The sequence below is a fragment of the Diachasmimorpha longicaudata genome, chromosome 1 (genome assembly GCF_034640455.1).
Source record: "Diachasmimorpha longicaudata isolate KC_UGA_2023 chromosome 1, iyDiaLong2, whole genome shotgun sequence".
In the NCBI taxonomy this organism is placed as follows: domain Eukaryota; kingdom Metazoa; phylum Arthropoda; class Insecta; order Hymenoptera; family Braconidae; genus Diachasmimorpha; species Diachasmimorpha longicaudata.
In genome coordinates, this window is record NC_087225.1 from 7,877,269 (window position 1) to 7,900,976 (window position 23,708).

The window sequence follows — 23,708 nt, forward strand, 5'->3', positions numbered from 1 at the left end:
ATCGTGTCGAGGTGAAATTTCGATACGAAGCAGCCACTTAAGTATGGGGGGCAAAACCGGCAGTAGTTTATTTATTTATTTATTTATTTAACGACTCTTCGTAAATCGCGTGATTAAATTTTCTTCTTCAGAGGTAAAAAATTGTTTGTCATCACAAAAAGAAGAAATTAATGGAAAATAAGTTATCACTCTGGCAATTGGGCGGGGGAGAGCAGTAGTTCGTGAGCCTTTACTGGTGCTGATTGGGATGATGATGATGCTGTTCCTACACCAGCTATCGTTTTAGTTGGTTTAGTTACAGTTGTCACTGTTTGTTGGCTCGTTTGTGGTAACAGTGTTGTTGCTGTTGGCTCCAATTTTTTCATTTTATCCTTGTCAACGATAACAACACGACATGGTGTCCATCTACAGTCACCACAGCAACGACACAAACATATGCACAGTAGTACCCGAAGGAGACAGCACAGGAGACCAGCGCATAGTAGAGTTGGCCCAACAAGCCGAAGTTCAGGACTGAGGAAGCCTTTTTCACCGGTGCCAACGAACGATATTACAAGACCAAGTGCTGTTGTACCGAGGCCAGCGTATAAAACTGTGTTGAAGGCAGCATTCACTTCACCACGACGACGATTCGTCAGGCTACTTCCATCTTCATCATCGTCCTCTCCACTACTGCCATAACAATAACTCGCATCTCGTATCTGGTGAGAAATATCACTTTTTTCATTTTCTCCACAAAATGAATTTGCATAAAAGCAGAATTTTTAGTCTGGCATTTGTAGCATCCAATTGACTTGCAAATTGTAGAAAAAAGTAGTTCACGAAAAAGCGCATTTAATGTAGTAATATTAAATGAAGACGTAATTATGCTGCAGGACATGTAGGATTTATCCGGAAAATAACGATTCTAAAGCACATTGCTAATTAATGAGGAAAAATAGTTGTACTAGAAGCAAGTCAAAAGCAATTTACCCTGTTTCTCTTCATCCATCTCCTATGTGCTTCACATTGTTTAGTCTTGTATCCATCACGCGAGCCGTGTGGCGACGCCGGAGACAGAGGAAGCGGCGATGGTCTACTGCAACCTTGCCAAGCCGCTTTCCCTGGTCCCTGGCCTCCGCACTGCAACATTCAACCATCCATCAACCCTCTCTCCGTCATGCAGACCAATCCAACGAAATGTTTAATTACGAAAATAAACGATAACGTCTAAACTTCAATACTTCGGTTTTCTATATTCCAATAATCTAATGAATGAATAAAATAACTTCAACAATTTATTACTGTTCAAATGGATGAGTTCAAGATTTTATTAGTTAACAATATAATCTACGTACCTCATTACTTGTCTCTAATATATTTATTTACCCTCAATCAGGACTATTAATTTCATGTTTATGCACATTTTTTATTTCGCTTACTTCTACGTTCTAAGAGCATTACTTTCTTCAATTTTACCCAAACATTATTTCTCTGTCAATCACTTCCTCGTTATTTACTCACCCCGTAAGCGTATGATCTCGGGGGATAACGTGGTAGCGGTGGTATGAGCCTTGTAGCCAAGTTCGATGGCAACTCCCTAAAGTTCACCGTTTTACCACCCCTCAAACGCTGCTTCTCCCGTCTAATTAATAATGCAGCCTGCATTCTGCTCATTCATTTACTCTGATCATTGATTAAATATCTTTTCTCTCTTTTTAGACAACAAATTTTGATTCTTTTGATATGCAATTCCCCGTTTTTAAAAAATCAGTGTTCCACTTTCTTGAAAAATAAAAGAGATTTTTCTTTTCACATTTTGCAATTTAGGACAGGAATCCCTAGTTTTTTTTTGCTTTCGTTTTGGGTCTTTGAGGCCTTCTCAATGGACATGATGAAGTGCTCGAGAAGACGAGAAAGATCCAATCCGCTCTATATAGCCACCAGACAGCCAATTAACATTTTAATTTTCATCTTCGTGTGCACGTGAATTTATTAATTAAACGTGCCTTAGAGTGCAGTGCATCAAGGGGTGAAAACGGGCGGTTGTTGTTGAAAAATTATCTAATAGTCATTATTAAACTACGGTTTTTTTACCCTAGCTAGGAGTACCTAATCCCTAATAGAAGAAGAGTTCATTAATTTCTGTGCAATAGGAAGAATGCTCGCGGCTATTTTTGTTTATTTTATTCAGAAAAAGAAGTAGATCAGTTTCAACTTTTTTTACAAACCTGAGATTATCTCCAAACAACATCTTTCCAACATTATAAACTGAAATTATCTTTCGTGATTCTTTCGTTTTGAAATAATCGTCGGTTGTTCGTCTTGATAAATAGGGCAAACTGACCAATAGATGAACATATGAACAAATTTTATGACAGTTGCGATGTAAAGTGGATGAGTTGATAACAATGGGTGCTGAGTATCGTTCATCTCAGACACATGACGCACAGGAAGAAATGAAAATAAATTTAAATGATTAGGTACATCTTCATTCAAAATGATTTCATTGCAATTCATGAATATGAAAATCTTCTTCATCAACCTCATTAAAGTTTTCTTATATATTTTTAGCAACAGTTGGCTTCTGTTCCTTTTTGTATTCATTAATTTATTAAATTTCGAGCGTCAACTGCAATTAAAGTGCGCATTCAATATTTCTATCCAATTTTTGTATTCTATTATTTTATTTGGTGAAAAAATGAATTCACCAGTCCAATTAAAACCCATGTCCTCATAGATTTCACAGAAAAATATCTCGAGTTCTCCAAAAAATTCTATCGGATTTCTATCTCAATAAAAAACGATTCAGAGAATAATTTCTACAGAAATATGAAATCCTCCTATTTTTTCAGATAAAATTCTCTTCCCTGAGTCCTTTTTATGTCAAGAAATCCAAGAGAAATCCACTCGCAACGAAATTTTCCAATTCCAATTATCGTACACCTTCATGTTGACAAAGAAGAAGAGTGATTCATACATCAAGAAACGGTAAAGTCCATAGACTAACGTCAATCATCCCTTGATTAAATGAAAATATAATTAGTTTAATACCCACCTGTAGCTCAGAAGGTGATGGTGACCTGAGATCGAGAAACGAGGGCGGCGGAAAGGGAAAATTACTAGACTTGAGTGGAAGCGTTACGGAGTTTTGTGATTCCAGTGATAGCGGTGGCGGTGATATAGGAAATATCGGTGATACAGGCGGTGCCAAACGATTTGGTGTTAATTTATCATTTCTCCTACGACGATTATGCCCATGAGCATGATTGCAATGCGACGAGTGGTACGGACTCGATGTCTGTGCTTGTGGCTGTGGTGCTAAGTGCGTACGGGATGGCTTGGTCACTTGATGTCCAGTTATTATCGCCGTTGGTTTTCTCACTCCAGCAGTATGGGTTGCCTCCAAACGCTGCTTATTCAACTGCAGGCGCTTCTGATTGCGACGTTTTGCTATGCTCGCACCACCCGCCGCCGCATACATTTTTTAGGATTTTTTTTATTTACTCTCCTTCTCGTGGAATTGGTATTTGAGGCCTCAAATAGTTCTCTAGGTTCTTCCCGCTTTAACGCCGCCGGGACAGGCGACTCACCGTTAAGAGTAAAGCTCGTTCATTTCTCTTCATTCTGGAAAATGTCATCGTTCAAAAATGCTCGAGGTGACGATTTAGTGAACAATCTCTGGTCTTTGGAAATTTAACTGGTTCTTCGTTAGGTGATTTTAGGGGGAAATGGCCGCACTAGGTTTCCTTTTCAATATAATGTGTCTTTGAAGCTTTGAATTTAACTATCGAATTTGGAATGTGTAGTAATGAAATTTCAAATTTCATTCGCATAAATATCAACAGAATGAAGTTTGAGCGACAGCTACCGAATGCTAAGAAATGTTCCCCTAAAGCATAATTATACTAAAAAAAATAATCACCAGGAATTTTCAGACCTGAAAAATATGATTTCCCTGTGTAACCATTTCCAATTAAAATTACCGATTTATTTGTGTTCCTATTGACGGGTGTAAGCATTAAAAAGCATCCTAAAGCCTTTAACTACATCTACGAACACATATTTCTTTCAACTGACTATATTAGTAGACTAATTTACTCAAATGTTAACAAAAATATCTGTAACAAAGGAAAATGGGGGTTTTATCGACGTTTCTCGGTGGTGGTCGATTATTGCGAAAGGGTCAAGTGCTTTCAGCACGAAACACCAAAGGGGGAAATTCTCGGTCTCTTTTTTTTTTCCCTCTCACTAGTTTTTTTTTCCACTCTTATTTACAAATACGGTCAATGCGGACGAAGCGATAGCAGGCACACATAATGTGGGTACAGAGGGGTTCATTTCTCCGTTATGGAGTAGGTCGAAGGGGATATTGCAAATGGGGTACGGTTTGGTGATGTATGGGGTAATCGAGCGGAATTAAATGCAGGTCAGTGGGTGAAAAAGCAAAGATTCAAGCTCAGGATTACTCTAGTTACTCCTTTCTAATTTATCTTCTCTACGCTCTAGATTATTTTAAATTGTTGATTTTTTTTTTTCGTGACTGCTGTGATTGGTGAGGCCTTTACTTCGTTTGCATAGATCTTAATTTTAGGCTGACTGGTGGTCCTTTTCATTGTAATGCCAATATTGGGATCATTTGGAAATTATTCGGGGCGGGATAAGCAGCAACATTAGCGGGGATTTCACACTGACACGTCGCTAGAATTTTTGTCACAAGAAAAAGTAACTGAAAATTTGAAATTTCATCTAGGTAAATTGTTTCAATGAATTGATTGATCATTCTTGTTTCGGATTTGTTTATGAAAGATAAAAAATAAGAGGCACGAAAAAATTTCATAGATAAACAATTTCTATTAAACTGTGAATCAGTTTTTGGCTATTTTTTTTTTTAATAAAAATTTAATAAGCTGTGCTAATGAGATATTTTTTGTCGAGCAGCTTTTGGCTTTGGCTTGACATTTCAATCATTTTAATCCGATCTTATTGACAAAAAACAATAAGATAATGTGAAAAAAAATACAGAATTGATGTCGACAAATTTCTACAGATTTATTCTAGGAACCATTTTCCATGATATATTTTTTACGATAAATCCGCCAATGAAATGCGCAGAAAACTGATACAGTAATTAACAGATATCCAATAGAATTTGCTATTGAATTTTCGGATCGTTTGTCTATGAACTTCTTACGTAAATAAAAAAAATGAATTCATTTGTAAAATAAATTAATAAACTACACACCGTCCCCTCCACCCGATAATCCTTAAATCGTCATGTGAAATTCAGTAAAATTCCTTTTATCAATAATGAAAAAATATCAACAATCTATTAAATTCAATGCACGCAGTTGTTCAAGTGACGCGTGCGTGTTTCTGGTTCTCCAATGGAACCGTTGTGGAATGAGTAGGCCCCGCTGACAAGAACCATTGTATCCCAGTTATTAATTACAACATTGTTGATTTGGTAATTGAAAGGGGTGGATTTATTATTCGTTAAATATCGATGGCACGCCCGTCCCCCCTTGTGCGCCGGGTGTCCTGGGGACGGCCTCGTTCAACGAGACCCGGATGTATTTCCATTGGAGATTCTCTCTTTATATTCAAATTCACTTGAAATATGTCCTTTCAATTTAACTCATAAAAATCGAATAATTGTTTATTTTATTTTATGGATTATCACTCAACACGACGATCGCGCAAACTGCGATGCGCGCTTGTGGGTATTTCTCCTTTCGACGCATCGATAATGATAAAAAAAAACAATCTTCACAGTAACGCAATGTCCCTTTGTTAACAAGAAAATGTTTTTATTCAGCTAATTTTCGGGGGAATTTTATTTCTTTAGTTTTCACTGATTCGCTCGAGCTACGATCACTGGTACTTCTGTCCCGATTTCGTCCACGCTATCCTCGCTTATCAACCCCCTCCCCTTTGTACCTCACGTTTCTCGGTCATCCGTGACTAGGGTAGGACACCCCACCCTTAAAATCCCCCTCTGCTCACCCCCTTCGATCCGCACGAGCTCCAGTCGATATTTCCACCGCGCTTTCATAGCTACTTTTGACCTTTCATATTTTCACACTGTCGACTTACCTCGATGTTTCACTCTGTTCTGGGGGTTGGAAAAAATCGGGGGTGCATCGAGAGCAGGAGGAGGTGGGGGAGGAGGAAGAGGTGGAGGAGGGACCGGGCAAGAGGGGCTATTGTGAGGTATCGACGGTTTTGTTTTTTTCGAGGATTCTTCATTCAGTGTTTTGGGGGAGGGTGGGATAGCCCGGAGAATTTAGACCAGGCGAAGTGAACTGGTGAACAATATGTACAAGTTGTGGAAGAATAATAATTGAAGTGGGACCTAACAGATCTTGCTGGGGTGTGCAGAATTGGTGATGTGACGCAGATGATTGAATAATACTTCAGAATGAGAGCCTTGTCATGAAGAATAAATTTCCTGAAAAGGATGTCACAAAACGTGAGGAAATCAGGTGATTTGTTGAACGACACGTGGGGAGTGGCCCTTCCGTTTGATTTGTTTCACCATTTTTTGAACGCAAATGAACGAGAAATTCGGAAATGTATTGTAATTTATAATGATATATTTGAGCCCTTCAGAATAATTTAGAAGTAAATTCTAAGGAGTGTCGGAGAATCTCACACTTCTTAAAATGACCCAGGTGTAGCAGTGAAAATATACTTTTCTGGTTTATAATTGTTTACTCTGAATAGTTAACAATAATAAAAGATGAAATCTGTCATCAATTATCCAGGATTATTCAATGTTTTAAATCAATAAAAATAAAATTATACTGACAAAGATGAATTTATCCTCTACGTTTTCTACCACCAACTTTAGTGTGAAGATCGCGTTTGCCCTTTCCAGCTTTCGGTTTTTTGCTTCCAACAGATTTTTTGCCGCCTTTTTTCGATTTCCTCTCTGCCCTTGATCTGTAAAAATAAATGAAAAATGAGGGCATCATATACACGAATAATTTAGTATTGGAGTTAATGAGCTGAATATTTTTGAGATTATTCTTACATCGCAGCAGGAACGGTTGGAATATCCACCCTCAGAAGGTCTTTAGATTTCTTTCTGTTGACAATTTCACTGACTAAATCTGTATTACGTCTTTTCTCTTCAGCAATGTTCAGTGGTGGTGCCTTCCTTTTCTTCCTCATCCCAGGGACTTCTTTAGCAACTTTATCCTTCGAATCCTTCTCCTTCGGTAATCTAGAAATTGATTAAATGAATACAATGCATGTTGAGTGCTGAAAGGTAATGATTTGGAAAAATAAAACTTTAAGAGACTTACTTATCCTGGAATTTTCCTACAGATGCTGTGGAAACTCTGGCAACTGTGGTTGCTGTTGCCAGATGTTTGGCAGATGAAAATTGCTCATTGGTTGGAAGTCCAACTCTGGGGATTTTAACATTTTTGGCTTTTGCAAGATTCCTAAGCCTTTGGAGCTCATTCTTAGCCACTCTTTCCTGTTTGGCATTACTAGTAGTCTCTCTGGGGTCTGCTTTTGGTGTATTGTCAGGTCCAACCTCCACCAACCAGTCTTTTTGCTCCTGAGCCGCCGCTCGTTTGTATCCAAATGTTGGAATCCATTTCTGAACAATTAACACTCATTAGTTAAACCATTCCAACACAGTAAACCAATCAATGATGATTATTTGGCGTAACTTTTCGACACTATTCATTTCAAAACACTCGAAGTAAATATTTAATAAGCGGATGCTTGTAAATAATACATTGGAAAATATGTACAAAGTGTTATTCGTCAGAATATGTCCAAAAGCATTCTATCACATAAATATAAACGAAATAATCGAATAGATTAGGTGCAACACATCAAAATAATAGGAAGAAAGTCTATAATGAAACTTACGTTGAGCTCTTCGTCCCATTTGAGTTTGGATTTGCCCTTCTTCTTCGACCTAATACCCTTTTCTTTAGCAAACTGTTGCCATTTCGTTAGTGGCTTTGGTTTTGGCACGACCCTTGCCCTTGGAACAATGTACGTGGACTTGGGGAGTTTAGCAACAATCGCTTCATCCACTCTCTCAGTTGGAAGTACCCATATTTTGTTCAGGAGGAGCTGAACGTTGTCTCGCGTCAAGGCTTTGAAGAACTCTTCTTTATTCGATCTAAAATCATTGAAGTTAAGCCATATCTTGAGAATAAATGGAAGAAGTGATTTTTTAAAGATTTTACTCCATCAAAAGAGCATGGGGACAGACAAATTGAGGTTAGAAGTACAGTATCACAGGTTACCTGAGTTGTTCATTATCAAATGCATTGTAATCCGATGCAAGAAGTGTTCCCTCATCGATATCAAGTTCAATTAATTTATCCACTTTAGTCGAACGACTCTTATCCTCATTATCTTCCTGGAGAATTGCGTTGACAACATCCATGGTAATCACGTTTTCTATTTCAACTAACACGCGCCACTTCAGCGCTAACTTCAGAAGCTACATGTCCGTTTACAGCGCCACGCACGCCATTCCGAGGTACTGTTGACCTCTTTTGAGCCACAGAGTATAGATTATAGTAGAGGTTCACACAAATGTTAGTAATGACATAGGTAGTGAGAGGGTGCCACTGTCGACTTCTGGCGGAGAATCGACCAAACTCACGTTGAATTTTTAGATATTCATTTAACAATAAATAAGAAACTAACGAGACATTCTAAACTCAGTCCAGACAGGTACAAATCCAGTACAAACGATAGATTTACTTCATTTTTTGGAAAGCTAACATCTGTCGCTTTCTACATACGTATGATCGATTGTGAAAGAATCGATTATCAAATAGTTGATTGTGGTTGTGAGATAATCGATTACCACAGGGAATCCGCCCTGTGGGGTTAGTGATGCGTGTTGCTTTCGATATAGGATATGGCTGGTTAATATTCTATGAAGAAAGGGGGAGGTTTCTGTAGCTGAAAGTCTTTTTTATTTCAGTTGTCTGATAAATTTATTAATTTTCCCCACTTTAATTATTCATTTCATTATTTTCAATATGTGAAATTTCCATTTTACAGTGTTTTCTCCCCGTAAAACTCCTGTTTCAACATTCCATAACCTAACTTTAGTTCGTATCAAGCTTTCCCCGTCCTTTATGCCCCAGGAAAGAAAACTTGTTGGTTTTTTTCTTTGTTTTTACCTTTTTAACCGGTAATTTCGCGAAATGGCAACACCAACTAATGGAAGTGGAAACCTAGTAGAGGAGTTCGACGAAGCGTTTCAGGTAAAATCAATAATCAATGGCCACCGATTAAATGTGTCTCTTAACATGTAAAACGATAGAAGGCTAATGCGAATGTAAAATTAATATGAAGATTTCATTTTCAGCAATGCCTGAATGTTTTAACCAAAGAGGAAGGTCTGAGCAACAACAGCATTGGCAGCAGCTTGGCAGTTGACAAAGACGAGGCTCGGATGGAAGTGGAGCAGGTTACCCTGAGATTCATAGACTTGGCAAGGCAGATGGAGGCTTTTTTCTTACAAAAAAGATTTCTCTTGTCTGCATTGAAACCGGAATTGGTAGTCAAAGAAGACATCAATGACCTCAAATTGGAGTTGACAAGAAAAGATGACCTCATAAAAAGGCATTACGAGAAGATTGCACTTTGGCAACACCTCCTAGCTGATCTTCAGGGATGGGCAAAATCACCAGCACAAGGACCAGCCCCGAACGGTAACTAAAAAGCGTATTTTTACAATTGAACATGTGAAATAAATGAATTGTCCTAATGGTTGCCTCATTAATCGCCGACACATTCAATTTTTCAGGTTTAGCAAATGGTAATCAAGCACCTCAAGGCCAGCCCGGCGCAAATGGCACAGGAGGTGCACAAATACCCCCTCAACCACCGCAGGCGCCCCAAATGCTTCAACATCAGCATCAACTACAGCAGCAACAGCTGCAGATGCAGCACAGCCAAATGCAACAGCAACAAATGCACCAACAGGTATTTAAGTAATAACGACGTTAATGAGCCAAATGTTAATGTACACGAGATTACTCCCAAATCCACCTTAAATTCAATGTGCTTGGATGTGAGGGAGAAACTATAACTAGATAGTGATAAAGAGATTCTATTCTTCAATTACCAGAAATTTTAAAAAATGTTAAATATTAATTCTTTCGTTTAATGCGTATTCATTGTTAAGAGAAATGCAATTCGTGAGTTATTTAGAATGATTTTCATGTCAGGTTGATATCTCTATAACGAAATTCGGGGAACATATTTCATCTGATTGAAGTGAGTCATGAATGAATTTTTGAGAGAATAATGGCGGAAAAATCAATGTTATTTTTTCTATTTTTCATCAATCACTGTAAAATTCAATGTTATTAAAATTGTCAATTCGATTGGAGTATCCAATTGGACAATTTTTTCAATACATTAGTTTCATCCTGAATTTATTCTATTAAACAACAACAACAATGAAATGCATGTAGAGAAATCAAGCATGGTTGTCAAATATTGATTATAATGGATTCACTGTGATGTTGAGAGTCGTTCAATTTAATTATGGATTGGGGGAATTACAATTGTTCTTCCAATTATATTAAAATCCAACATGAAAAGTACATATATGTTGTGAGTGTTCATCATGGTCGATTCTCCATTGGTTTATTTCAAATTACTCAGCCGATTCAACTAGTACATGATTATTTATTTATTTATTATTACTACTTTTATTATTATTATCATTACTATTACTATGATGATTATTATTACTATTATTATTACTCTCTTTCTTGTAATTCAGTGCCTTATGCGAGAGATATCACTTGATCTTCTGTTTTTTGTTTTTTATTTGAAAATCTAAATCAATGAATGTCATTGGATAAAACTAGAAAGTAATCACTAAAGCTTTTGATTTGTAATGAATGAGACTTTTCAGCGAATTTGTATACGAAATCATTTGAATATAGGTAAATGCACGGAGAGAAAAATTCATGACTATTTCATGCGAAGGAATTCAGATCAATCGCCGAAAAATTCGGATATTGCACTCTAATTTTTGAAGTACTTACGCTACTTTTTCGTGGGATTTCTTTGAGAATTAGAGCACCACATTCGATTTTTTTTCGTGAGCACGAGTTGATCCCCAGGGGTAATGAGTAACACACTAATTTATAGTAGAGTTTTCTCTCTGTGTAGTATCGAATACGTGATGAGAAAAGACTAGAAGAGATTATTTAATTGAGAAAACGGTGCCAAAATGATAGAAAAACAAATTATACGATTATATAAAACAGCTCAGCACGAAGCCTAGCCAAAAATTTATGATATTGTGCTGTTTAATAATCTGGTAATGACAATAAGAGATTTATATGAATATAAGAATTACGGCAATCTTATTATTGACATGACTACTCACTTATTATTCATTTTTTCATATCACCTTGAGTATGTTATTATCGACGTAATGAGTGTTTTTGGAAGACAGTTGAACGAAAATTTCTTACAATTTAGTAGAGATATAAAATAGATGCGTCGATATTTTCTTCTCAAAAGCACTCATTTCCAAAACAAATGCATCAATAATAAACACCTAGAGTTCTTCCATTGTTCGTCATATGATTTGTTGTTTTTGTTTCAATTTTTTTCAATTTTCAGTTATAAATTCTTATACTCCCTAAAATTAATGAGAAGAGATAATTTTACCTCTGCAACAGATATATGTACACAATGTTTGTTTTATTCCTTGCTCATCGGTCTTTTTTATACACCGGTGATGGTAATTTATTCTTTCTGCATGAAAATTACGTGCCGCATGCGACGTAAATAAACTCATCGAGAGAAGAAAATATTCAAAGTAGGGGGGAACCTTGCGATACTTGTGCTAATGGTAAATGACTATGTTGATTATTTAAAAGAATAAAATAACAAAATAATAATGAGAAACAATGAAAGTGAAAGATCATTAGATTTACAGTAGACAATAAAAAAAAAATAGAAACGGTTTCACATTGTTCTCCACTTGTGTTATCGAGCAGTAGATTGTTCTGTAGAATAAAAATGATGAAAATGTTCGTTTCATGGTCAATCATTGTGGCTTTCTTTCATTCACCTTGCCAATCTCGCCTCTCCTCACATTCCTTCATGAAGTGTCTCTACTCTATTATTTATTGATTTGGTCATTTATTTATTGTGGCTTTTTTTATCTTCTGGAAACTATATTTTCATACATCTCAATTCATAAATTATTCAATGCACGCTGGGAAAATATTTACGGAAAAATTCAAATATCATCAGATACCGTCAACATTCCACTTCTATGCATTATTTATCTAAAATGGAATTCTTATTTAAATAGATAAATAAAAATCAGAATAGATGTCGTGGAAAATACCAACGTTCATATTTTTTTCCAAATGCTAGACTTCACCAAAAATAAGAACAACAAATATATCTAATGAGGAGAGATTAAAAGTTTGTGTGGATTTCGTTTGATTTTACAGGTCCAGCAGGGCGCCGGGGCAGCTGCCGTACCTCCAGGACTTCAGGGCGTTAACGTGGTACAACAGGGAATGTTCATGGGCCAAGGTGGTGTTGCGGGACGTGGTGGTTTTCCAGTCGGTGGCGTAGGTGTTGGTAGCAGTTCACTGCAAGGTCCACTTGCATTCCTGGAGAAGACAACGAGCAACATAGGGATGCCCGAGAGGCGGAGTTGACGCGGAAGGGGGAGGGGGCGAGGACGAGGACGTGGACGAGGAAGAGGAAGAGGCCGTGGTACTGGTGGTTTACCACCACCACCACCCATCCTCGATCCCACGGATCCGTCTTGTTACGCTGCAGCAGCTGCAGTAGCTGCTGTGGCATCATCGCCCCTTCCCTCTCAACAGCAACAGCCCCCTCCCTCGTGCACCTGAGTGGTGCAGTTTAATTTTATGCCCTCCGATAACTGCAAATATTTTCAGTACCTTTTTTTCTTTATAACATTCCAATGGAGTGGGTGTCACATCGGCTGGGGTTTTCATAAATTATGAAGTTTATTAATTTCGTAAATATTCTTTGCACTTTGGTTGGCTACCCTTCTTGGCTATTTTTAATCAACAAGGACATTATTCTTATTTTTTGTTACAATTTAATTGGACTAGCGAATAACCCGAACCGATGATTTCACCCTCGCAAAATTGAAATGAGGAGATGGCGTAATGATTTTTCCGTTTTTTTTTGTGAAAAATTTATCATTCTGTGGGTAAAGTGATGAATGATATGATTAGAGTTGAATAATTATCAAAGTGCAAATGCAACAATTTCCATTATAATAAATCCACTATTTCATTTTCTTTAGCTATCTCCTTTCTTTACTCTCAATTCCCTTTAATTTATAGTTTTGTAATTTAGTTTATTTTTTTTCTTTTTCGATGTACATAATGATAAGCTGAACCGTTATCTGTACTTATTTAATACTAATTCCGCCTAGAGTTTAATTATTCAGTAATAATACATGGTTTGAGTATTGTGAAATTGAGAAATAGAGTGTGAGAGGATGAGTGAGTGAATTTAGGTATACCCTCGAATGATAGATTTTCCTTTATCGATCGTTCATTTTTGTTGAAGACAAATAAATTAAATAACCATTATGAACCCATTGTTTCATTCTCGTTGTGTTCGTCTACAGATAAAACTGGTAGTCCAATTAATTTTAAAATTATAATGACGCATACTGTGTTTAGCCTTCCATCTAATTGCAGCGAATTGATAATGAGCCGACCGAGAATAGAATTATTGATAATTTGAAATACCATAGGGACAAGTTAATAAAATACCCATATATTTTTTTCGTTTATTACATCATCATTATCATCATCATACAGAAAAGTACAATAACCGATGATAATTTCACGAGCTCAGTTGTTCTTCATCCTGTATCCCCTTTTAAATCGTCATTATAAACAATTGTCGCAGTGAAAAATATTAAAAATCTGTTATTACATCCGTACAGGATAAGAAAAAGTTTGAGCCATTGGGAAAAAAAAATTATGTAATCATACATAAATCTTAATTCGAAATAGAAAATATTGGTAAGATGAGGAAGCTGTTAAACTTCCATCAATGGCTTGTTTATCTATCCACTTTTCGACATGACCACCTTTATTTATTTTTCATATTATTATGAACACTTAACGTTTGCACCCAGCTTTTCCATCGGCAATGTTTTGGATGAATTGAATGAGCGTCCTGACAGGTCGTCCAGACATGCCAGAGGCCAAATAACTAATCTCATCGTTAGTGGGGCCCATGACACCAGCCATATCCAAGTGTAGCCAGGGGACATCAGCACTGGCAAATTCACGAAGAAAACCAGCAGCTGTGCATGAGCCACCGCCCTTTGCCCTTGCACAATTGTTCAAATCAGCAGCTTTGTAAGGCTTGGTCATCTGATTGTTGAAGTGCTGCCACAGAGGCATTCTCCACATGCGATCACCAGTGATGGAGCCAGATTGCCTCAGTACCTCCCACAATTCATTGCTGCTGGAAAATACTCCAGTGGCTGCATTACCCAGGGCCATTCTAATGGCTCCAGTCAGAGTGGCAATGTCTACAATAAATTCAGGATTGAATTCACTAGCATATGTTAAGGCATCAGCTAGTATTAAACGTCCTTCGCCATCGGTATTGTCAATAATAATTGTTTTTCCATTCATTGCTGTTACAATATCGCCGGGTTTTGTTGCCGTTCCTGATGGCAAATTCTCCGTCAAGGGAATCAATCCTATGAGATTCACCTTGAGCTTGAGATCAGATGCTGCTTTGATAAGGCCAGCAACACAAGCTGCTCCACCCATGTCTGATCGCATCTCGTCCATCGAGCCGGCACTTTTTAAACTGATGCCACCAGCGTCAAAGGTCACTCCCTTGCCTACAAATGCTATCGGGGCCTTGGTGGATTCTGCTCCCTTGTAGTGGATCTCCACAAATTTTGGGGGTTCAGCACTACCTCGAGATACACTGAGGAAAGAGCCCATTTTTTTCTTCGTCGCCCATAACTCATCGTGGACTATTACATCGATTCCTTGAGCAGTAAGGACTTGAGACACAGTCTCTCCGAAGATTGTGGGTGTCATCAAGTTGGCTGGAGTATCCTCCAAAAGACGTACCCAGTTCTGAGCGTCTGCCTTGATCTTGCCAAGATTCCACGAATCTCTGGTGCGATAAAAAAACGTTAAGTGCGTTACATTTCTGATAATATGGAATTTAATATTTTTTAGAAAAAATAACATAATAAATGAGTCAATAGGTATGGTAATAAGTGACAAATAATACTCACTGTTCCTCAGTGCCATACAAAGAGACATTCGGTAGCTTCTTCTTCTTGGCTTTATTTTTGAACTCTTGGAATACCCAAGTAGATAGAATTGCGCCTTCAGCTGCTGCCTCTGCATTTCCCATAGGCTCGACCTCAATATCTTTGACATCTACAGCATCAAGGGCACTGCATCCAGCTGAGAGATAATGACGTCGGTAAATAAAAAAAACCTTTACCATTGATTATTTATTAGTGAAAGGCTCATTTAGCGTGGGAATATTACCTGCAACAGCAACACGAATATTTTCCTTTCCCTCGTCAATCTCCTCCAGGGAATTGTAGCCAAGGTTCTGCTTGCCGAGCCCAACGACCGCAACACAAGCGTGGACACCATCCTCGAGGCCCCAAAATACTCGAGTTTTTGATTTTTTTATTGTTGGACCCGCACTGTAATTTTTTTATTAAATTTTTCAAACTAAATTCCCAAAATTCTATTGGGTCTTTGAAGTTTACTCTATTGTAAATCTACAATGCTAAATTGGATAACATGGGACTGATGAATGACAGATAATTATCTAGTAAATTATTGACAAAAATTGTTAGACACCAATTCATGAATGATTTTTATTAATTACATTAGATCTATTCATCGGACATTGGTTGCCATGGCGAATTTCTCGGATAATCATTATTTTTCAAAATACAATCTAAAAATATACTCTTTCTTCGATTGCAATTACCTTCACCTGACTTTAATCCCACATTTTTTTCCCTTCTCTTTAGCTTGATATTACAGTTTCACTACGAATTCTCACTCAAGTGTTCAGTAAATATATATATATATATATATTTTATTCATAACTGTCACAACACTAGGCCCCCACCCTCGGAGTCCACGAAATTAAAAAAAAATGTCGTGCTTTACAATAACAGGAGGGAAAGAGAAAAAGAAAAAGGGAGCAAAACGGAAAAAAATGATCTAATGGAAGGAGAGGATTAAGAATAATAAGAAATACTGTCAATATAAATGTGAAGAACTTAAATCAATAATTTCTCCAAATATTGGCACAAATTTGACTTACCTCAATAACGAATTAATTCTAGATAATTAAATTATCATCTTATGATTAACTAAGCCTACTATTTTACATTCATTACAATATCTGCGTATAAGTCCTTTTCATTATCATAACCTTGTGGACGTTACTCATCTAATCTCAAACGAATGTCATGATAAGCGCAGAAAAAAAAACAATTCCAATTTCTGAAGTATTTGGAATGCGTTGACACCTATCGTTGTCTCATTACATTAAACTCATCGTTGTTTCTCTGGAATTTGACGAAAATTCAATGATGAATTTGCTAGTAACAGCCACGAACAAAGGCTTTCACCACTTAATAACTAAATTGTTAATGTTCCATCTAAAATTATGTCAACTCGGCTGGATTTCAAACGAGCTCTAAAATCTTGATAATTCCCTGTGAATTAGCAGCCACTACAACATTGGACATTTGTCTCCAGCAGACTGCCGACACAAATTCATTAGGATCTTCCTCCCTTCTCTCATGCAGCTCCAAAACAGTCCTGACTGCATCAAACTTGTACGAGAAGAGTTGCTTGGTAAGTCCTTTGTAATAGACATACAGTGCATTATTCTCGGAACCACAGGCAACATAATCGCCATCGGTAGCGAGTCCAACAAAATTTTTCTCATTAACATGCCCCACAAATGATCTCAAGCAATGTGGATTATTGATATTCCATACTTTCAGCTGTGAATCAGTACTTGCTGAGACAATTTCTTCCTTATTTATAAATTTAACATATGAAACAGCTTTGCGATGGCCCTTGAAGATGCACAATGCCTCCTTCATATTTCTCAAATCATAGTAATGTACACAGTGATCAGCTGAGCCAAAAGCCAAATGACAAGAGCTCCTGGGGTTAAATTTGACACAACAAACATTGGCTTTGGCTTCTAAAGAGGCTACTGAATGATCAATATTGAGTGACCAAAGTTTAACTCTAGCGTCGTCCGAGCCCGAGGCTATCAACCTCGTGTCAACGTCATTAAAATCAACTGACCAACATCTCTTCTCATGCTCCTGAAAGGCCTTTGTCCTCTGCCCCGTGGCTGCATCCCAAACGGTTACTGTTCCTTCATAATCGGACGAGGCCAGCATGCCCTTATGATAAGAATTCCATGATACACACGATATCTTTGAGCTCGACACCATTTCAATGCATGGATAATGAATATCTACTGTGTCCCTTATCACTGCACCATAATCAAATACCTTGATGCGCTTCGTAACACCTGCAATAGCAAAAAATTCGTTGTCCTTGTCGAACTCGATGCTGGAAACGATCGTTGAGTTGTTGAAAATATCAGATGAATAATTAAGTGTTGCCAGAGGTCGGAGGGAGTTGTAACGTGAGAATTTGACTAAATTATCCCTGAAGACATCCAAGCCTGATGACATGCCATGGACTGTATCAATGTTGACTGGATTTTTTGGTAGACCAAGTAGTAGATCTTTAGCTCTTGCGTCAAAATAGCATTGGACAAAGTCCTCAAAATGTGCGTGCATTCGTTTGCGTCTCACAGCTAATGTTGATACTGTTGAGTGCTCAGGTTTTGGTATATTATCGTCGTGCTTAACCATATTAGAGTCAATGATATCTATCAGATCTATCATTTCTTTACGAATAGCCGACATTTGTGCGGTCTCATTTTCCCTTGTACGTTTTAAATCCTCAATACGAGGACACTTGCTCTGGACGTCTTTGAGAATAGACTCAACTTCTTCCATATCTCGTTTTATCAGTGCAACTTCCTTCTGCAATTGATTACGCTGTTCCTCCTTCTGCTGGAGCAGATGCTTGAGAAATTCGTGAAGGAGTTTGTTCTGAGCTGCACAGGACTCTGCCTCCAGCAGTAGTTTTCTCTGTGTCAGTACTTCTAGCATAACATTAACATCAGGAAGTGTTAGATTAGCACTCTCAGCTGCTACAAAATCTCGTAAGCCATCGCAAGGAGGAACTAACAAGTCTGAACCACTTTCCCTTCTTCTACCATCGGCATGAACACAACCAAATTCACCTATACCTTTTATTCTTGTTTTGTATTTCGAGACAAGCTCATTTAGCAAGAAATTTGGGAAAATATCCTGCTGGCCTAGGTTAAAATTGCATTTTGGACATCTCCCAAGGCTTTCCAATGTTTTTGTGATGCATTTGTAGCAGAAAGTGTGACCGCAGCGTGTTATATGAGCTTCATCGATTACTTCAAAGCAAATTGGACACAAATAATCGCTATTCTTGTCCTCAATTGATCCACCAATGCCATGAAGTACATTTGTGCTTGGCACTTGACGTTTGATCATTGGATTCATAGAGCCATCCGCTGCTGCACTATTCCCTGGAGTGGTCGCCATCTCGGATGGGATTTTTTATAATATTTTTGGTTAATTCGATATCACGTCGAAATTTCCTTATATCTCAATTGCCAGAGACACCTTTTACAATTATCAAAGTATTTTGTCTCATATGTTTCTTTTTTATCTTACCGATAAGAGATTGAACTATCACAGTCTTGATAATTGATTATTTTTTTCTTGTCTGAATTGTTTACGTATTTTTTTTTTGTTTTGGGTTTTTACTACTTCGCGGGTTCAAATAGTCCTCTCGCAGATCTAGCCCCTCCTGAAACAATCAAAATAATGCCAGTGAGCTCTCAACACGGTAGACAAAACCGTAATGTGAAAAAAAACGAAAATATATGTAAGAGTTATTGTGGACACTGAATGTGAAATTTAACAGTAAAAATTGCAACAAAAAATGTTGATATTGAATTTTGATTCATTACGTCGGGTGAAGCTCAGGCAGCATTATAAGAATTGTTTCAGGTTTTAATATTTTTTGATGATATTAAGCTTCATGAATATCACGAAGCAATTTATTATGTTGTTGTCGTTGTGTTGCAGATTAATCGCTTGGCTATTTGTGGTTGGCTCATTGTCAGCAGACGTTTCTGTTATCAAATTGAATTATAACGGTCTCTCACTGCACTGACAGATATGTATATATTTATCATTTTCTTGACGTTAAGCTGAAGATTTAGTGAAGGCAGTGATTAATGACTTTGCCATTGATCCTTTTTTTTACTTTTTGCTGATCGAAATAGAATAGAATACTGTCATGTTAAGGATTCTTGGGATTCGTCATCCATAATTGTGAGATCCCATGTTTTCAAAAGTGATTTCCGCTAATTTTGATAAAACTCCGTTGTAAATGAAGTGTGAAAGGTATTAATCGATGAAATCATTTGGAAAAGGAAGTACATTACTCTAAGTTATTAATCCGCACTTTTAGCCAGTTATCTCACGATAATCCCATAATCTTCGTGGATTATCTCCAAATGAAATGAAATAAATGGAGCGCCAGCAGAGTGCGGGTGTATCTCATCTTCCTAAATAGACTGACCCAGTGAAAAATAAATTCCGTAATTTCAAAACAAAAATTTGTGGTAGCGAAGTAAATAGTTAGCGAACATTGAGAATCACCAACGGGGGAGCAGATTAATCACTGGGTGATGGCAATGGTGGTAAGTGAGAAGGGGCGGGAGAGGGCGAGGAGTGAGGTATGATGGCTGTACAAAAATATAACGCGGACAACCAAGAAATAATCAAAATGTTAAGGAAGATGCGCAGATAATCGATTGATCGAAGAGTCGAATTGACTTGATAACTCATTAGACTTACAGGGAAATATTGACCAGTAGTTTTCCATTAACGAGCTCGTTGTACTTGGCCGCCGACGGTGTGAGAACAACGTCGCTTTTTTCCCCCTCGTAGACACCAAGCACCAAGCCTTTCTGCCAAAATAGCAATGGAAAAAAAAAATCGTTGAGCAAGAAAATACCAAAAGAAGAAAATTCTGCTGGAGAGTTGCGCTAATTCTAGAGAATGTGGTGTATATAGTCAATATCGACCATGGACTAGATTATTCAGTGGATCAATTCTACGCCCAGTCAATGTCCACAACCGATAAAAAAAAATACCTCCAGTGATGATCAATGAATTATTTCAGAAAAAATAATGGAATGTGAAACTCATTCGGTGACTTGCCACTTCTACTTTCTAAAATTCGGGGAAAAAAATATAATCACTTTCCCAAAGACTGAACAAAATGAGATAAATTTTTTGATGATTGGGCAATAACGATGATATTAACCGGCACGGGAGTTGTGCATTTTTCAATTGCTATCGGGAAATTGATTGGGTAATAGAAAAATGGGATAATTGGATTGATTACCTTCATTTTCAGACAGCTGGAGTAACAACGTAACTGTGAAGTACTGAGACGCACCACCTTCGAGTTAATGTGAAATAATGCCATGGTTTGGAAGGGAATGTTGGTGAGTGCTTTCAGGAAATCATGGAGTAGAGAGATTACAAAGGTTTGGCACATACGGCGGAGATTAACGGGGAGATTGCTGATGCTTATGGAGGGACTTCAACCGTGAAATTTCGTAGCGGTGGCGCATGAGCTACGATGGTGAAGGTGTCTGTTGGTAAGGCATTATCACGGGGTGCACGTCATTCAATTCGTTTAACAATTTACGATCTTTCTAAGGCTCCTGGAATATTCTAAAATCTGTTTTTATGTTTTTCGCATTTTTGTAACCTCGTGGACCTCTTTCACCAATCCTCCCCCCAGCTCGTTCGACCATGTTCTTCGGGATAATGTCTTACCGACAGGTACATTCACCATTGTAGTTCATGCGTCACCACTACGAAATTTTGTGGTTGAAGCCGCTCCCCAATGGTCGTCAATCCCCCTTATAATCTCTTCTTACGAGTTAACATTCCTATCAACAAATGATAATTTGCGAACGAGTTTCGTGTATGCCACCATCACGGGCGCTATCAATTGAAATAGTACTAATAAATGCCAGTAGAAGCGTTGTCTACCCCCACAAAACAAAAAAGCTGTAGGCAAAAAAAAAATTATGTGACTGATCATTTTTGCCACAAATTTAGAATCAATGATTTTCTTAATGATTTTGTTGAATAACATTATATTTAATTCTGGTAATATATTTATTACGTACTATTAATCCATTTCTCATATTAATTCTCACTATAATTAGTCCTTAGAATTATTTCCGATGTGCACTCGGAATAATAAAAAAAATATATATTAGTTAATTAAATAAAACTAGCCATTGGGTCATCCTCCCTAGGTCTCTTCATCTGGAAGGCCTCCACCTCGTCAGCAGTTGGTTCCTTGGCTGTGAACATGCTATTATATGGTCTCTTACGTTCATCCATTTTTAAGAGTCTTTCCGCCTCCCTCTGGCTCTCCTCTTCCTTGTTGAGAGCCTCCTTCAAAGAATTGCCATCCTTTTGATTTTTCCTGTTCCTCAACTTCTCCTTTTGCTTCTTCTTCTTATTTTTGTTCTTTTTCGATTTTGATTTACGTTCTGTTTTACTTCGACAGTCTTCCTCCGACGAAGAATCACTCGAGGACTCACTGCTTGATTCTTTATCATCTTCAGAGTCATTCAACATCGGCTTTTCACTTGTAGACATAATTTCCGGAATTGCTTGGGCTGATTCTAGGGCCTGTTTTCCTGATTCACCAGTGCAATAGGAGTTTTTTATAAATGAATGACAACACTGATACCCCCATTGACCGCCGCGCCAGTAAGAACCAAAAACTGACTTGTGATTATTGGGAAATATGTCCTCCTCATATTGAGAACGAATTACTTGCTTCTCCTGTCCTTTAATTATCTGAAATAAAAAATTATGCATATAAAATACAAATTTGGGGAAATTATTACACGATTCGGACTATCTATTATTGAACTATCGATTATTATTTAATTCAACTATCAACAAATTGTACCTTTCCTGATCTTGAATATTCAACATAATTCTCAGTTTGTGCCAGTAGAAGCGATGGATCAGGCGTTGAAAGGTGTTCGTGGCCTCCATACTTGTCCACAACACTACCTCTTGCCTCATTCTTAAGCTCATCTCGTTTCTTATCGTACTCCTGCTTCAGCATCTCCAGTTTAGTAGGTTCAGCCAATAAATGCACATCGACACCTTTTTCATGAGCATCCCAGGCAAATAATTGGGCTGTTGCGTGTTTCTGAGTGTCACCAGAGAAACGAACGAAATTTTCGCCTTGATAATCGACTCTGAAGGGGTAAAAAGAAACATTCAGGAACATTATCATCTCTAGCTGCTTATTAACTCCGTTACGAGCCATTTCGTCCCGTGAGGTTTCATAAAACAGTTCAAATTAAGTTAAATAATAAAATTAATAATGAAATAAAGAAAGGCTTACTCTTTCTCCGTTCCAGCATAAGGATTATCTCTCATTGATCTCGTTTTGGGATCATAATAAGCAGAATTGCTGTCCAAGTTTCTCAAATACTTGGCTGTGTCCTCTCTTATTCTGAGATTTCTCACTGTAATTCTTTGTTTCGAGTCGACTTTAGTTCCAGGCATATCAACTTCATCTACATATTTGTCTTCATCTTTATCGGAATCCTCCTCATCGCTCTCTTCAGCATTCAATTTTTCGGCTCTCATTTGCCTCTTACAAGCCTCAATCTTCTGATATTCCTCGACAAAGGCTCGGTGATCTGTTGGATCGTAGCCTGCCCATCTATCGCGTTTAGCATCGTACGATAGGGACAATTCTGGCTGTACAAAGTCATCCGGCGCGATGTTGTTATTTTTAAAATTAGCGCCTACTTTTCTAGGTCGCTCAAAGCAATCCTTTTTCTGGTGGCCCATGGCACCACAATTTTGACAGGCTCCTTTTCGAAATTTAGTGGCTACATTTGATGCATCAACTCCCCGTTTGTACCATTCACCAAGACTGCTGTATTCTTTTTGCTTCTCTGGCTGGGGTCTTTGATGCTTGAGAGTAGGTCCAGATGCTCCAAAGTACCAGGGAGTTGCACTTATGTACTGGGGAATGTGCGGGTTAATATCCTTTCCTGAAATATATAAGTTAATATTGTTAGTAACACGACAAACATTAAAAAAAAATTTTGGTTCATCGTTTTTATGAAGATTTTTAAGACTAACCTTCTTCATCGACAGCTGCTGGGGCTGTTCCTGCTTTTCTCGCTTCTTCCAACTCTTTCGCTTTTCTCCAATCCTCCCTTGACTTTTTTCTTGGCTCATCTTCGAAGGTGCTCTTATTCTTTAGAATTTGAGATATTGGGACGTTCCTCACAGGATTTGCCATTATGGTTCTTTAATCACCAGCAGAGGTTTCAAGGGTCACTCCAGGTATATACTCCAACTTTATGGTTATTATAATCCTTACACCATAAAATGACTGCCACCGATACTGTACATAAGGTTATAAACCGTAATTTTCAATAATTGAATGTAAACACAATGCTTACTGCCCTAT

General features: G+C 37.7%; 5 protein-coding genes across 6 annotated transcripts; 1 reads left to right on the plus strand and 4 right to left on the minus strand.

Moving 5' to 3' along the window:
• Window positions 1-85: 85 nt before the first annotated feature.
• LOC135162869 (uncharacterized protein) lies at window positions 86-6,535 on the minus strand. The gene is made up of 4 exons (XM_064121788.1): window positions 5,225-6,535; window positions 3,038-3,606; window positions 973-1,122; window positions 86-701 (listed from the first exon to the last, which is right to left on the minus strand). Exons 2-4 carry the CDS (start codon window positions 3,461-3,463, stop codon window positions 186-188), a joined length of 1,092 nt encoding a protein of 363 aa, XP_063977858.1. The 5' UTR covers window positions 3,464-3,606; window positions 5,225-6,535; the 3' UTR covers window positions 86-185.
• Window positions 6,536-6,673: 138 nt separating this feature from the next.
• LOC135162888 (ribosome biogenesis regulatory protein homolog) lies at window positions 6,674-8,439 on the minus strand. Its single transcript, XM_064121827.1, has 5 exons — window positions 8,256-8,439; window positions 7,870-8,128; window positions 7,290-7,591; window positions 7,016-7,207; window positions 6,674-6,924 (listed from the first exon to the last, which is right to left on the minus strand). The coding sequence occupies exons 1-5, from the start codon at window positions 8,396-8,398 to the stop codon at window positions 6,801-6,803; spliced, it is 1,020 nt and encodes a 339-aa protein (XP_063977897.1). The 5' UTR covers window positions 8,399-8,439; the 3' UTR covers window positions 6,674-6,800.
• Window positions 8,440-8,694: 255 nt separating this feature from the next.
• Window positions 8,695-13,596, plus strand: LOC135162879 (mediator of RNA polymerase II transcription subunit 28-like). The gene is made up of 4 exons (XM_064121798.1): window positions 8,695-9,233; window positions 9,338-9,683; window positions 9,779-9,957; window positions 12,465-13,596. Exons 1-4 carry the CDS (start codon window positions 9,174-9,176, stop codon window positions 12,675-12,677), a joined length of 798 nt encoding a protein of 265 aa, XP_063977868.1. The 5' UTR covers window positions 8,695-9,173; the 3' UTR covers window positions 12,678-13,596.
• Window positions 13,597-13,781: 185 nt separating this feature from the next.
• LOC135162789 (E3 ubiquitin-protein ligase COP1-like) lies at window positions 13,782-20,734 on the minus strand. Of its 2 annotated transcripts, XM_064121655.1 has the most exons (5): window positions 20,577-20,733; window positions 20,024-20,136; window positions 15,543-15,706; window positions 15,281-15,455; window positions 13,782-15,156 (listed from the first exon to the last, which is right to left on the minus strand). In XM_064121655.1, the coding sequence occupies exons 1-5, from the start codon at window positions 20,730-20,732 to the stop codon at window positions 14,133-14,135; spliced, it is 1,632 nt and encodes a 543-aa protein (XP_063977725.1). In that variant the 5' UTR covers window position 20,733; the 3' UTR covers window positions 13,782-14,132. The 2 variants fall into 2 exon arrangements, with proteins under 2 accessions (XP_063977725.1, XP_063977716.1); XM_064121646.1 differs by lacking the exons at window positions 13,782-15,156; window positions 15,281-15,455; window positions 15,543-15,706 and adding an exon at window positions 15,856-18,965 and having other exon boundaries at window positions 20,577-20,734.
• A 606-nt stretch (window positions 20,735-21,340) lies between these two features.
• LOC135162809 (pre-mRNA-splicing factor Slu7-like) lies at window positions 21,341-23,537 on the minus strand. Its single transcript, XM_064121680.1, has 4 exons — window positions 23,375-23,537; window positions 22,623-23,283; window positions 22,176-22,473; window positions 21,341-22,060 (listed from the first exon to the last, which is right to left on the minus strand). The coding sequence occupies exons 1-4, from the start codon at window positions 23,535-23,537 to the stop codon at window positions 21,473-21,475; spliced, it is 1,710 nt and encodes a 569-aa protein (XP_063977750.1). The 3' UTR covers window positions 21,341-21,472.
• Between the last annotated feature and the right edge of the window lie 171 nt (window positions 23,538-23,708).

Coding starts and splice junctions, on each gene's coding strand:
- LOC135162888 (XM_064121827.1), bottom strand. CDS start 8,398: ATGGATGTTGTCAACGCAATTCTCCAGGAAGATAATGAGGATAAGAGT. Junction 7,592..7,869: donor AATGGGACGAAGAGCTCAAC/GTAAGTTTCATT, acceptor TTAATTGTTCAG/AAATGGATTCCAACATTTGG. Junction 6,925..7,015: donor CCAACCGTTCCTGCTGCGAT/GTAAGAATAATC, acceptor TTATTTTTACAG/ATCAAGGGCAGAGAGGAAAT.
- LOC135162789 (XM_064121646.1), bottom strand. CDS start 18,697: ATGGCGACCACTCCAGGGAATAGTGCAGCAGCGGATGGCTCTATGAAT.
- LOC135162809 (XM_064121680.1), bottom strand. CDS start 23,537: ATGGCAAATCCTGTGAGGAACGTCCCAATATCTCAAATTCTAAAGAAT. Junction 23,284..23,374: donor AGCAGCTGTCGATGAAGAAG/GTTAGTCTTAAA, acceptor TATATATTTCAG/GAAAGGATATTAACCCGCAC. Junction 22,474..22,622: donor TATGCTGGAACGGAGAAAGA/GTAAGCCTTTCT, acceptor TTACCCCTTCAG/AGTCGATTATCAAGGCGAAA.
- LOC135162879 (XM_064121798.1), top strand. CDS start 9,174: ATGGCAACACCAACTAATGGAAGTGGAAACCTAGTAGAGGAGTTCGAC. Junction 9,234..9,337: donor AGTTCGACGAAGCGTTTCAG/GTAAAATCAATA, acceptor TTTCATTTTCAG/CAATGCCTGAATGTTTTAAC. Junction 9,958..12,464: donor AGCAACAAATGCACCAACAG/GTATTTAAGTAA, acceptor TTGATTTTACAG/GTCCAGCAGGGCGCCGGGGC.
- LOC135162869 (XM_064121788.1), bottom strand. CDS start 3,463: ATGTATGCGGCGGCGGGTGGTGCGAGCATAGCAAAACGTCGCAATCAG. Junction 1,123..3,037: donor CATCACCTTCTGAGCTACAG/GTGGGTATTAAA, acceptor TGAATGTTGCAG/TGCGGAGGCCAGGGACCAGG. Junction 702..972: donor GATGGATGAAGAGAAACAGG/GTAAATTGCTTT, acceptor ATTTCTCACCAG/ATACGAGATGCGAGTTATTG.